At 37.4% G+C, this 14,611-nt stretch overlaps 2 protein-coding genes across 14 annotated transcripts in view; both read right to left on the reverse strand.

Annotated features, from left to right (window-relative positions):
• Positions 1-5,385, reverse strand: part of LOC111561345 — a 287,419-nt gene extending 282,034 nt beyond the window's left edge. Inside the window, exons 1-2 of the mRNA XM_045061647.1 lie at positions 3,997-5,385; positions 631-689 (exon numbers count right to left, since the gene is read on the reverse strand). The gene's annotated coding sequence lies outside the window, so the exon portion shown is untranslated. The remainder of the gene's footprint in view (positions 1-630; positions 690-3,996) is intronic.
• Positions 5,386-5,515: 130 nt separating this feature from the next.
• The window catches only part of KIF21A (kinesin family member 21A), a 152,443-nt gene continuing 143,347 nt past the window's right edge, over positions 5,516-14,611 (reverse strand). For all 13 annotated transcript variants that reach the window (XM_023256938.2, XM_023256937.2, XM_023256939.2 and 10 more), the window contains 3 exons: positions 13,295-13,465; positions 11,815-12,014; positions 5,516-6,770 (listed from right to left, as the gene is read on the reverse strand). In XM_023256938.2, coding sequence (XP_023112706.1) covers positions 6,677-6,770; positions 11,815-12,014; positions 13,295-13,465 — 465 coding nt within the window. In that variant the 3' untranslated portion in view covers positions 5,516-6,676. The remainder of the gene's footprint in view (positions 6,771-11,814; positions 12,015-13,294; positions 13,466-14,611) is intronic.

Raw genomic sequence — 14,611 nt, forward strand, 5'->3', positions numbered from 1 at the left:
TGTGCTGAAAATTATCATTGTATTCTTATATCCTTAAAACAAAATGATTTACTGCCATCTACCCTAAATGTTGTAACAAATATATAAATTTATATCTAAAAATAAATGTCATCTTTTTGGGTTGTGCAGTGCACAATGTGCACAACCACACGCGATAGCCCTGGTAGCCATCCCTCTCTGCAGCAAATCTATTCTAGAGTATATTTTCTTAAATCATTAACTACATAGATACATATGCCATACAGATAGACTCCTTTACAAAAGATCTTAAAATTCAGTAACTCCAAAAAAAAAAAAAAAGTTGTCTTTCTCCTATGCAACAATCTTAAGCAAGGGTTGGCAAATATAGTCTTTGGGACAAATTCAGTGTCCAGACTGTTTTTGCCTTGGTCCTTAAGTTAGGAAAGATTTTTTTACAAATTTAAATGGTTGTTTTTAAAAACAAAGAATGTGTGAAAGGGACAGCATGTGGCCTGTAAAGCCTGAAATATTATTATCTCTTTACTGAAAAAAATTTGCCAACCCCTGCCATAAAGGCCGACGGGTGGTCCAAGACAGAGGGGAAGCTCTGTTCCGCAAGGCCATCAAGGACACAGGTTCATTCAGTCATGCTGTTCTACCATCACTCACCCAGGATGTTGTCTTCATCTGCACGGTCAAGGTTGGTTCATCGTCACCCCTTCCACATCCTAGTCAGTGGAAAGAGGAAGGACAAACTGAAGGCCAACCACTCTAGTTTTAAGAAAGTAAGACCAGTACATCACTTCCCCTTAAATCACATGCCAGAAACATAGCATATGGCTATGGATAACCACAAGATCAGGCGGGAAATGCAACCTCTGGCTGGGCAGTCACGTGCTAAGCTGAAATCGTCAGGTTTTTATTACTAAAAGTAAGCAGGAGAGTGGTAGTGGGAGAAATTAGAAGTCTGTGCCACAGATACGACCCAGAGTCCTCCTGATTTCCTCAGCTGGTACTGAGTAGTTTCAAAAGGTTAAGATCTTCCATCTCACCCACACCATGTATCAGGGTAATTCTCATGGAGCATTTTTTCTCCGTGGGGATTCCTATCAACAACTGACAGCTTCTCTCTCTCTCCCTCTCTCTCTCTCTCTCTCTCTCTCTCTCTCTCTCTCTCTCTCTCTCTCTCTCTCTCACACACACACACACACACACACACACACACACACACAGGCAAGCAAAGGCATTGGAGGAAGTCAGAGCAGAAGGCCTAAGGAAAAGAAGGTGGGAATTCAGTGGGATGAGGCACTCATCAAATAAGAAGGTAGGTATTTCAGGATCCTTCAGCTAATGGCCAAAGTAGCTGAAAATTATAATATCCTCAGCCACTTACTCTCTTCCCCAAGGCTGGTGAAGGCACTCCTACTTGCCTGCCTTCAGCAGAGACTACTACATACAAGAACAGTCTAATAGTCTAATCTGAGGATAATAAACACTAGTCAGGTTCCTGCTTCATGCAGGTGAACCCAGTCCTTACTGAAATCAGGCTTCCCATCAGCCTATTTTTATTTGTTGGATATTTTTCAGTGATGGTGTTAAATGGTTAAAATAGATGAGGATGCATGAAACTGTCTCTCTGATACTCCCTGCTTTGGTTCTCCAGTAAAACACCAGACAGCTCTGAAAGCCTGAAGAGCCGCTCTGTCTGATTGGGTTGTTGAAGACGTTAGGAAACTGTGGATTCCCCCGAGGAAGAGCGACACCTCTGAATGCCTGTAGCCTTGGGAGGCATGCTAAATCTTCCAGGCCAGGCAAATGTCGGGGAGCTACAGACAGCAGGGAAGGAAGGCTAACACCGAGAGACGGGTAGAGCAGGGGTTTCCCAGGGCACTGAGAGAGGACAGATGATTTGCTGTCAACTGCAGGTTTACCAGAGTGCTGTCCTCACCACTAGCCTGTCCCGACCACCCAGGGTCAACAGAACCCTGAGTAGGCAAAACAAAGGAACAGCACACCACACCTAAGGGGGACCAAACAACTGGAGGAAGGAAGACAATGCGGAATAATTCATGGGGGCTCCTAGCAAAATAGAATTACCAGACTAGAGAAGACCATGAGTTTCACAAACAATAACAATAGCCCTTAAGGAGATTCCACTAACACCTAAAACCTCTAGGCAACCAAAAACTATTACATAAAATAAAAATAAATAAAAATGAAAATACAAACAATTATGTAGGTTAACGATTAGCATCCAGAAAACAATGGAAGAAATACTTTAAAACACAGATCACAAAGAAAAAGAGATAGTGTATCTTTTAGAATTCAGTAGCAAATACAGAAACCATTGTAGCTAGTTTAAGCAGAAAGCAGAAAGAGGGAGGTGGGTGCTTACAAAATTGTGAGTAGGTGCCAGATTACCCCCCACCAAGAACTAGCCCACTCACTTTCTACCTCTGCTACAATCAAGAAGACAAGGAACAGAACAAGGGATCCACTGCCCCAATTGCAGATTCCAGGAACCACCTCGGCTGGAGCAGTGCCCTGTGTCCTGCCTCCCAACACCCACAGCTAGTGCCAGATGCTGGGGCCCTGTCACTGCTGCCACTGGGAAAATGAGGGTTTCTACGACTATACTGCACAGGCCCTGATTCCTTCTTACTCCACCTTGGGCCTGGTTCATATGCTTGGTGGGAGAGCCACGTTAAATGTGCAACCCAAGCTGAAAGAAAGTCTGACAAATGTGTTCTTTGCTTTTCTCAGGTCCAACGTACACAAAAACATATTAAAAGGAGTCATATTATCTCCCATATATAATGTACTGTACATTTGTCACTATTTTTTGTCTGTCTGGCAAATTCTCTCACAATACTGTCCTTCACAAATTCCAGGATGCACACTTTTTCACAATTAAATATCTCTGAAATCAGATGCTTCTGACTCTCACTGACATCTTAGATTACCCCCATTTCAGGGTCATCCAAAGGGGACAGTAAATGTTCAATAAACGTTGGTTATTACAGTTATTAACCTCATTTAAAAAGAGGGAGATTAATGGCAGTCTGACATTTTAAAATTGGCTGAGCATCTCATTATGGTTATAAAATAGGATAGATAACTCTTATTTTGTACCATGATGCTCATACAGAGCAATCTGTACATTTTATATCCATGATTTGCAAATACAAATTCCCAGCCATCAGTATCTGCACAGTAACTGGCAAATCAAATCCCCAACACAGCAATAACACAACCAATTCTGAGGTTAAAAAGAGAATGTGAACTGATTTTGAAGTAAGGTGCAGTCAATGCTTAGGAAAAATTACAAACGGCAGTACAGAAAAATTGTTACATGTTGATAATTTTAATTTAAATTTTTATAAAAGATTCCATATCAGCTGGGAAATAAATGTGGAGATAAGTAATACGCAAAAGTGTCATTATTCTCTAGCTAAAAAAGATTTGGATTTGAAAGAAGAAATAAACGTTAGCTTCTAAAAAAAGACACTATTCTTGAGGGACATGGCGTATATTTCATACATAAGAGTAATCCACTTTTAAATTTTAGAAGCGCTATTTTAACTGTATTAAAAATTAGCGATAACGGGTGTCTGGGTGGCTCAGTCAGTTAAGCGGCAGACTTCCGCTCAGGTCATGATGTCACAGTTCCTGGCTTCAAGCCCCACATCCGGCTCACAGCCTGGGGCCTGCTTTAGGTCGTATGTCTCCTCTCTCTCTCTGCCCCTTCCCCGCTCGTGCTCTCTCTCTTTAAAAAATACATAAATATTTTAAAAAAGAGTTATTGCTAACCTTTCTGGATGAAATCTTTAGAGATTAACGGTATTTTTTTTTCCCGGTTGGGAAACTAGCCCCAGTACAAGGAGAGACAGAAGAACGCAGCGGCCCCTCCAAACTGGTAGGTAGCAAGTTTAACAAACAAGGGAATTTACTTACGAGGCTTGTTTCTGGCGGCTGCAAGACGAGTAGATTGCCACACCTGCCTGCCCGAATCTTAAGTTTACGTAGAAGCCTTACCTGGGTTCAGTCGCCAATATCACGCAGAGAGTCTCAACAACACGTAACTCTCTCAAGGCTATGTCCTTGAAACACAGAAACAGCTCCGGCTGTGGTAACGTGGGCAAAACATAACATTGCAAGGACTGGGGAGGCGGCTGGGGAGTCTCTGATTGCCCGGATCTAGCTCTTGGGTCAATCAGAGGTCATGTCCTCTAGATGACCTCCCCCAACATAATTCAAAATGAAAGTCTTTTAAGAGGACTGCCTCTTTTACATATTCATTTGAACTATTTAAATCAGATCAACTCTAGCTGAGCCTTCAGCGTTTTATTTATTTTTTTATGTTTTACTTTTGAGCCTTAAGCATTTTAAAAGGTAAAACAGACATCGGACTTCGTGTTCTGCACAAACACACACGGTGCTCGGACCTTATGACAGACCTCTAATTGGCCTTGCAGTCAGGCCTCTAATAGGCGTGAAGACACCCAGATCTTTCCAGTTAGAGCACTTACCAAGCTGTTATGTAAGTGCTACATTTATTCTCTCTCTCCACTCAGAGGGCAAGCATCAACTCAGTCTTGCTATTTTTTTGTCCCTAGTACCTGACCCAGGGCATTCTCAATAAACATTTATTGAATAAATTGTCAAATGAATGGTTGAGCAATAGTCCTATGGAAAAAAAAAACAAAAACAAAAACACTCTAAGGGTATTGAAATTCAAAACAGTCCTAAAAATGTCTCTCAGGTCTTATAGTATTTTCCTCCAGGAAAGGAGGCAAAATTACAAAGTAGCTGACTTCCTCTTTACAGGAAAATCCCTTCTTTAAAACAAAAGAAATATATACTTCATTGTGAAGTAAAGCACACATACATAAAATAAGAGAAATACATGTACAGTTTAACTTAGGACCCAGATTGAGAAGTAGAACATTTCTAGGACCCCAAAAACACCTCCACACCCCCCTCTACATTCCCAACTCACCTCCTACAATACCTGCCAGTGACCACCCTCTCTATTTCTTCTCCAGATAACCAAAGTCACTATTGTCCTAATATTTGTGGGAATAATTTTTGTTTTACCATCTATGTTCACATGCCTAAATTACATAGTTTGATTCAACTATTTACTTTTTTTTTTTTTATTTGTTTTGAGAGAGAGAGTGGAGGAGGGACAGAGATACTGGGGAACAGAAGGTCTGAAGCAGGCTTTGTGCTGACAGCAGAGAGCGGAATACTGGGCTTAAACCCATAAATGGTGAGATCATGACTTGAGCCGAAGTAGAACACTCAAGCCACTGAGCCACCCAGGCATTCCTGATTTAATTCTTTCAATAGTGAGTTCCTTTGGTTCATCAAGAGTAGGTTATGATTGAAACTATTCAAGAATATATCATGTCTAAGGAGCAAAAACTGGATTGCATATGAAGTGGGTAACAAAAAAAAAATGCCTTTCCTTATATCACACACAGATAAAACAAAGTTTTACAAATACTAACAATTTTCATAATTAGAAAAAGGACAAGAGAATAAAAACAACTCAGAGCAACATGTTTATTGAAGCTGTAGCTAAGCTTTCATTTACAAGCAAATATACTCAAAGGGAAAAAAAAAAATCACAAGACAATATTTTCAAATGTTATACCATCTACATAAAAATTAAACTTGCAGAATTTACAAATTAATATTCTGAGCAGACCGATAAATTATACATCCTTTTGCAAAATCCAATCTACAGCATTTAAAAATTCATACAGTTACAAGGTAAGACATTCTTTACAATCTACTTATTTACATACCTTTTCCCACCGCAAATGATAGAGCTCTCATAACTACCAAGGTTTGCAAACACAGTGTATTTAAAATATATTTAGCAGCATATAAAAAAATTAGATAAAAGGGGAAGGAAATACTATTAAATAAAAATGAAATTAAAAGGTGATAATAGAAACAATTCCATAGGAAAATAGATCAAAATATATTTCTGTTAGGACATCAAAATTGTCTTCCATCGCAGAATGTATGCACAGCACTAATAAAACAATTTAACAGCATTTTAGTCCTGAGCACAGAATATAGCACAGCTGTAAAACTTTGGTCAATACAAGTAAACATCAACATTTAACACAAACTGTTTAACATTTTCTGTTAGTAGAGGACGGTCAATTCCACCTTATGCAAAATCATCAATCATATTCTCCTATCTTATTTTTTTCCATTATATTAAAAGAGCTTCGAAATTTGGGAACCCTCTATAGACTGATATAAATACCAGACAGACGGACCACAATTTGACTAACATTCCCAGTATGTTTAAATATATAAATCATCTGAACAGACTATACGACGAATTACCAATGGGTTGCATTGTATTCTGGGGGTTTTCTGTCACAAAAGCAGTCATCTTACAATTCAAATAATTTTAAGGTGTTTTTTAATAGCTAGGCACAAAAATCCAGCCACAATAAAGTGTGAATCAAGCAGTATACCGATTATAGGATATATATGTTTGGGAGATATTAAAATTAAGCACACAGGCTAGTACACAATTTTATTAGAATACCATTTATATTCAGCAGTTGGATTCAGATATATTTTCCAGTTAATCCGATTCATAAATTTTCGCCTATTAGGCAACTTTTCCATATGAACGTACAGAGTATTATCACAGTATTCAGTTTATGACTATCTTCACTCATGTTTAATTACTGGCAATATCTTCCCCCAGATCTCCTATGTCAGAGATCTGACCATCTTGCAAATTGCGAGCCTTCCAAATTCTCACAGTTCGATCACTATGGAACAAATTAAAAATGAACACGTGAAAAGAGGCAGGAAGATAAAGAAATAGCTTTTAGAATTACTGTGAAAACATTTTCTGAGGAGGACTTTAATATATGTAAGTAAAAAGATACATTGTCCCATAAGTATATCAAACAGATACACATAATAATATTAAAAATAATTCATATTATCAAGGGCTTACTATATGGCAGGCATTGTTAGTATGTGCCCTTTATATATAAATACATTCAATTCTCTTTAACTACCATAGAGATAGATAATGCTATTATCCCCTTTATATTGATGAGCAAATTTAGGTCCAGAGAGGTTAAGTAATTGGCTCAAAATTACAAAGTACATGACAGAACCAAGATTTCGACCTAGGCAGTTTGGTTCCAGGGCCCCACCTCCTAATCACTACACTGGATCTGCACTCATTATTTCAAAAAACAATACGCAATACAACATTGGTCAGAGATCTTCAAGCACAACAGCCCAGAGTAAGGTTACAGTAAGGCTTCTGGGAAGGGAGGAGATTGGAGCAGGGATTCCAGGAATTGGTGAATCTGGCAAGAGTCAGAATTATGTTCACATGAAATCAGCATAAGCCCATGGAAGAAGCAAGAGGCTACTGAGAAGTGGACTAATACTCCACTATCATGGAACATAGAAGATTCAAAGTGTTTCTGAGAAAACTTGTTTTTGTTCACCCACCATGTGGGTACTGGGGAATAGTCATTAAACAATCATATTTCTTACTGTATTTCTCATAGCTTTAAGGGAGTGTTACTTTTCTCCAATTATCTAATAAAGTCAAAGCTAAAAGAAAGAGTTTCCATAGAATTTCATAGTTAAAAGGCATTTCAGAGATTATGCAGTCCATTTCAAGGATAAAGAGAGTTTAGTTACCTGTCCAATGTAACATAGTAAAGGGCAGAGGTGAGCGTCGGATCCAGGCTTTCTAGTTTTTAATCAATAATCTTTGTTCTCCCTAAGAGTTCTTATTACAAGCAAAAAAGAAACTTTCTTTTTCTTTTTTGAATCTATATAAGATGATAGATGTTAACTAAATTTATTGTGATAATCATTTTACAATATATGTAAGTCAAATTACTATGCTGTATACCTTAAACTTATACAATGCTGTATTTCAATTATATCTCAATAAAACTGGGGGAAAATAATAGTCTTCTCACCAACCCACACAGCATATGTATATTGGTAACAGCAAGGGGATATGTTCCTTCATCCACCTACTCATCTACCCATTCATTTATTCAGCCATCCATTCAACAAATACTTATTGAGAACTTGCTATGTTCCAGGCAATATTCTAGGTGCTTGGGACAATTCTTAAAAACAAACAAACAGATAAATAACAAAACCCTCTTCTGTTGTAGCTTACACATTCTAACAAGAGAAGATAGACAGTAAATCATAATAATTAAATTATGAAGTTTATTAGAAAGTAATCCATGTTATAGAAAAAGAAAAGACTGCATGGTAAAGGGAATTGGGTGCTAGGTGATAGAAGGGTTTCAATTTTAAACACAATGGCAAGGTTACTCTTAGTGAGAAAGAAGGACATTGGAAGAGAGTCAGGATCTCTGAAGGCAAAGCATTCTGGGCAAAGGGAGCATTCTGTACTATGGCTGAAATGAGGTGATGTGTTCAAGGACCAGCAAAGAGGTTACTGGGGACTACAAAACAAGGAGCAAGTCTAGAAAGAGCAAGTGCTAAAAGGAAAGGTGAGAGAAATAACAGATGCTCACAAGGTCACATTAAGTATGGCTTCTACTCTAGGTGAAATAGGGGACCAATGCAAGGTTTTGAGCAGAGAAGGAATATGATCTAATCTGTGTTTTAAAAGGATTATTCTGGCTTCTGTGTTGAGAGTAGACTACATATGAACAAGGTACCTTGTTTAGGAGCTACTAGTAATAATCAGTTCTTGTAGTAATCCAAGAGCTGATGGCAATTAAAATCAGTGAGTTAGAAGATATGGTGAGAAGTGATCAGATTCCAAATATAATTTAAAGGTAGAATACCAACAGGATTTGCTCAAGGACTGGCTATGGAGCATGAAAGGAAGGAATGAAAGTCTCTATCTAGCCTGATCAACAGAGAAGACAGAGATGCCAAAGGATGAGCAGGTTTCCTGGGAAGGTTGGGATTTCAGTTTAGGACATACTAAGTCTGAAATTATCAAATTTCCACTACTAGTCATAACCAAGTAATTTGAAGCAGGTTAGCTCTCCTGCTGCAAACAAAGTAAAAATCTGTCAAAATATATGGAACAACTATTTTCAGATACTGGACCATGGGGGAGTACAGGGCTGTTGTCCCTGAGAAAAGGGAGAGGGGTGAGCTTCATGACAGCCCTGGCTGTTGCTTTGGAAACACTTCCCAGGGAGGAAGAACTCAAGCAGAAAACTACAGAAGCACTAAGTTGAAGAGATAGAAATAAAAACCTGGGGGATGTGGAGTAGTTGGAATTTTCAGGATCGAGGAGAGAAGAGGAAAGAGCTATGCAGAAAGAACTATGGAGCTGTGGGAAAAAAAAAAAACTCCATAAATCTATATAAGGGCCACTAATGTCTCTGAATACTAAGCTACACCATGAGTAGAGTAAGATTATAAGGCCAAGCAAAAACCCAAAAAACAAAAAGAAACAAACAACAACAACAATAACAAACATCTACTAGTGAGCTATAAATTGAGCAATTCCCAGAGCCCACAGAGGGCTATGAGCTGTTCACATTCTGATCAGTAAGGAGATATCATCAAACACTTATGGTATTCAGTAGAAATCCAAGAATTAAAAATTGGTCTCAAAAAGATGAAGCTGAACCACAAGAAACTTAACTTCCTGACGAAGTCCAATGCTCTTTAGAAGAATACAACAAAATCCAGATCTTAAAACACAATATAATGTTCAACATCCAGTAAACTATTACTTGACAAAAAAGACACAGGTAAAATGAGCCCCATAATCAAAAGAAAAATTAATCAATACTACAGATCCAGATTTATAAATAAATACATAAATAAATAAAAAGCGACAAATCTAGAAATATCGGATATGATGGAATTATTATATAAGGACTAAGTTATAAAATGCCTCAGTTTTCCCACCTGTAAAATCGAGATTATAATAATATTTACCTTCTAGAGTTCTTATGAAGATACATGAATTAATGCCTGGAAAGAACTTAGAACAATGCCTGGTAAATACTAAGCACTATACAAGTGTGTGCTAATTAACAAATAAGTGGAACTAATTTGAAAATAGCCTTTCTGACTTTATTGGCTATTTTCCTGATTTTTAAGTTACATAGTAAATACATTTGCATCTGGTGCACCATGGACATACTGAGAAAAAGTTCAGTTCTTCAAAAATAAGACTATATTGTGGAAGAGAGGTGTTACAGTAACATCATACTTCACCCACCAGACCTCAGTGATATATAATACTTTTATAGTCTTATATTATGTGTCCTACAACTTTGGGAGGTATTTAGTCATTTTCCATAAATTACCAAGGACACAGAAAGTTTCCAAGAGAATAAACAAAAGTGGTGAGTCTTGAGAAAGTAATATATCTTGGAAATAACATCAATGAAGCACCAAAGGTAAGCACCTTAGAAAAACACAAAATAAATCAACTTTGAAGTACTTTGGAGATATGAGAAAGTAAATCTAAATGAAAAGAGGGATTTGAAGAAAATAGCACAAATAAGAAGAGATGCCATAGAAATAGAGCAGAGCTTTCAAAATAAAATCAAGGTAATCATACATTTAAGATAGATGAATCAAGAAGGTGTTCTGATTAAGTCAAAATGTGCAAAAATGACCAAAAGGAGATTTTCAAGATAGATATTCATGAGACATTATATTTTATTTGAATGAAACCAATGCCTCACATTAGGGTATATATATTTTCCTTTCCAAATTACTTATATACATATTATGTCATTTTTATAGTCACAACAACTCTCCACTTCCTTCAAGCGTCTTCTTAAATGTCACTTACTCAGTGAGGCCTTCACCCACCACCCTATTGTGTAACTCCCTCCCCACGATACTCTCTTCCCTGTACCCTGCTTTATTTTTCTTCCTAGGCACCTGTCACCATATAATATATTTTACTTATTTCTTGTCTTTTTTTCCCCTTAGAATGAAACTGGGGGTTTGGATCTGTTTTGTTCACAGGTCTTCCCAAGAGTCTGGAACAGTGCCCAACTTTGGAGATTCATCATGAATGAAAAAATAAGCAAATGAATCCAGCCTTCCTAAGAGGGAGGAACCAGATAGTATTACTATGTACTTATATAGCTGAACCTTGAACAACACAGATTTGAACTATGAGGGTCCACTTACATGTGGATTTTTTAATAAACATAGCACAGTACTATAAATGTATTTTCTCTTCCTTACAATTTTCTTAATAACATTTTCTTTTCTCTAGCTTCCTTTATTGTAAGAATACAGTATTTAATACATACAAAATATAAAATATGTGTCAACTGACTATATTATCGGTAAGGTTTCCAGTCAACAGTAAGCTATTCTTAATTTAATTTGGGGGAAGTCAGAGTTATATCTGGATTTTTAACTCTGCAGGGGTCAGGGTCCCTAAGCCCACATTGTTCAAGAGTCAACTGTACTATAAACAGAGGCAGAAGGGGAACAGAGATTTTTTAAATGATTTGTTCCAAATGAGAAGAATAGCAAGTTTGTTGACTTTCTGGAATTAGTCACCTATAAATGATTTTTTTTAATTAAAATCACCAGGGGAACATCTAGCATCAGACTTGCTAGTTAAGCTGAGTGCTAATACAGAAGTAACACTATTCTCATGTAATCTTGGGATTAAATGCAGTGACCAAGGTGCAAATCAGAAAATATGAATAAGAGATCTTAAATAGATATTACAATGACTGTAATAAAAGGGTTTCATGTGTTGTATGTTTCCAGTTATTTACAACTTACAATATTTATTAAATCTGAACACAAAGAGCCAATATAGAAAAAAATCACATAGGAAAAACTTACTCGGCTGCAGTAAAAATGTGGGTGGAATTAACACATATGGCATTGATAGGACTATCATGACCCTTCATTTCTCCGACTGGCACAAAAGTATCCATGTTCCAAAGCTTCAAAATGCCCCCTCTGCAGCCACTGAGTAAAACCGGGTGCCCTGGCACCACTCCTAGGGCACAGACCCAATCCTTATGTGCATTTGGAACTTGCTGGAGAAAGAAAGAGAAATAAGCCGCTGAAGACAAGCCTTCCAAAATGACAGTTTCACACCAAAGTTAAGTTTCAAACATTTGTTGACAAAACAATATTTAGACCACTCAATGGCCTGGAAGCCATAAAGAAATTTTTTTTTAATTTTTATTTATTTTTGACAGAGAGAGAAAACACAAGTCGGGGAGGGGCAGAAAAAGAGGGAGACACAGAATCTGAAGCAGGCTCCAGGCTCTGAGCTGTCAGCACAGAACCCGACGTGGGGCTTGAACCCACGAACCATGAGATCATGACCTGAGCCAGAGTCGGATGCTTAACTGACTGAGCCACCCAGGTGCCCCACAAATCATTTTCTATGCAATCATTCTTAATGATTTAAAGAAATAAATTTGCAATTTGCTTTCCAATTTGCCTCAATTATTATCAGTGTTATCAATATTAAAACTTATAATATTAAAAGTCTTGAAGAATCTCAAAGACCCAGAAAGTACACAGAATTTTTCGCATACATTCTCTTCATGGGAGTTAAGTATCTCAGCTTTCTCCAAAATGTATTTAATTCAACAAGTTTGAAAACTACAACCTGGTATGTAGATAATAAGGACCGCTTCATAAAATCACTGCCTTCAACCTTTAGTAGAGAACATGGAAGCCTAAGGCTTTTTGTAGAAAACTAAAGTAGAGCTCGCATATATTTCATAATGAATAAACAATACTTATACACTCAAATTATATGACATTTAGGTATAAATATATTTATATGAATAATATAAAAGTCACAACCATGAATGTATATCTATAAAAGCTTTTGAGGAGCTCCTGGGTGGCTCAGTAGTTTAAGCGTCCGACTTCAGCTCAGGTCATGATCTCACAGCTCATGAGTTCAAGCCCCATGTCAATCTCTGTGCTGATAGCTTAGAGCCTGGAGCCTGCTTCAGATTGTGTGTCTCCCTCTCTCTCTGCCCCTCTCCAACTCACGCTCTGTCTCTCTCTCTCAAAAATAAATAAACATCAAAAAAAATTTTTTAAAGAACGCTTTTGAAAGCAATATGTTCATCTGTTGCCAAGTTTGTTCTATTGACATTCATGCTACTTGTTCGTTTTGTTTTCAACTACTCTTATCTAGAAGGTATTATTCAATATTGAACGTTGCCCTTCTCATAATTTGTAACCCTGGTAGCTAAAGATGAAACACTCTTTGAGAGGCTCTTCAAGGTCTTATATAGACTACTGGTGGCTTTGAAGTACCCACTTCATCCCATGAAAGGTTTTACATTACCTGTAGAAGGTCTTTTTGAGCTAAGTCCCATTTCTTGATTCCATTATCTCTGGATCCACTAAATAGGTTATCCCCTTGTATGGTTAGCGCTTCAATGCCATCATAATGAGGGGGCTCAAAATTGTGGGTGGGACTCACAGTTCCCAGAGCCCCTTCAGTTACATCAAACATCTAAAAAAGGAGAGAAAAGGGGGGCATCCTATTTAACTTATAAATAAACACCTATATGTGTTCATACATAGAAACACATACACATGTATATTAACCAGATATGACTTGTTACAATATTTTACTAATTAACTAAATTAACCTTGTATAAATGATTCAGGAAGAACCCAGGCCCTATATTCATGCTACTTTTGCTTATATGTCACAAGCTTATATGTCTATAGGCTTTTTAGAAAGGCAACCAATTTTTTCATGTATGGTGAACAAACTATATGTTCAATAACAAAAATACTACATATCAATCCAGTTGAAAGTCAGAAAAATGATATGACTGTTATTTAGGCACTATAATGTAACTCTGCAATCCTGGTGGCCATCTCAAATTCCCCTCAAAGTTGCTATTCTAAACCTTCTACTGCACTCAGTTGTCATCATCTCTCTTAGCTATTGACCTCATGATTTCCTGAAAAGGGTCGCATGATCAAAAATAAACTTTCTGGACTCTTCCCTCCATTTCAAAAGTTTCCTTTTATTTTCAAACATTCTCTTACCCTTCTTTTTAGATGCTAACGTGTGCTTCCTGCTTCCCAGGGTTCACATCTTTGATATGGTTCTAACTCCTACCACCTCCATCATTTACCACCACTTCCCCCATCACTTTCCCTCTCCAAAGGGCCTGCTTCCTAAACAGACAGAAATACTCAAGTCTACCAAATACACAATACTCTCATTCTAACCACTCTATTTTCGTGTCACTAACCCACTTCTCATCTCTTAATCTTAGGTTCCAAAAAGAGTAGTTATACTTTTCCTATCTCCTTTGTTACTGCATTCTCTTTTTATTCCTATTGGTTCCTACAGGAATTCACAAGGCTGAGTCCTGTCAACCTCTGTCTCTTTGGTCACATCAACTACTCTAACTCCTGAACATCTGCTTCTTTCAAATGGCTCCCAAACTTGCATGTCTAGTCATAACTTATCTGGAGTTCTAGAATTGCCTTTGAAATGGCCTACTTGCCTATAGGAGGATGACTTCTCTTACTTAGTATCTCAAATTTAACATTTCCAGAATCAAATTGTGCATCTTCCCTCATCTGCTAATTTCATAAAATCTGAAGACCATACTAAACTCAGTGTAAAAGATGGTGA

This window comes from Felis catus, chromosome B4, assembly GCF_018350175.1.
Source record: "Felis catus isolate Fca126 chromosome B4, F.catus_Fca126_mat1.0, whole genome shotgun sequence".
Lineage (NCBI taxonomy): Eukaryota > Metazoa > Chordata > Mammalia > Carnivora > Felidae > Felis > Felis catus.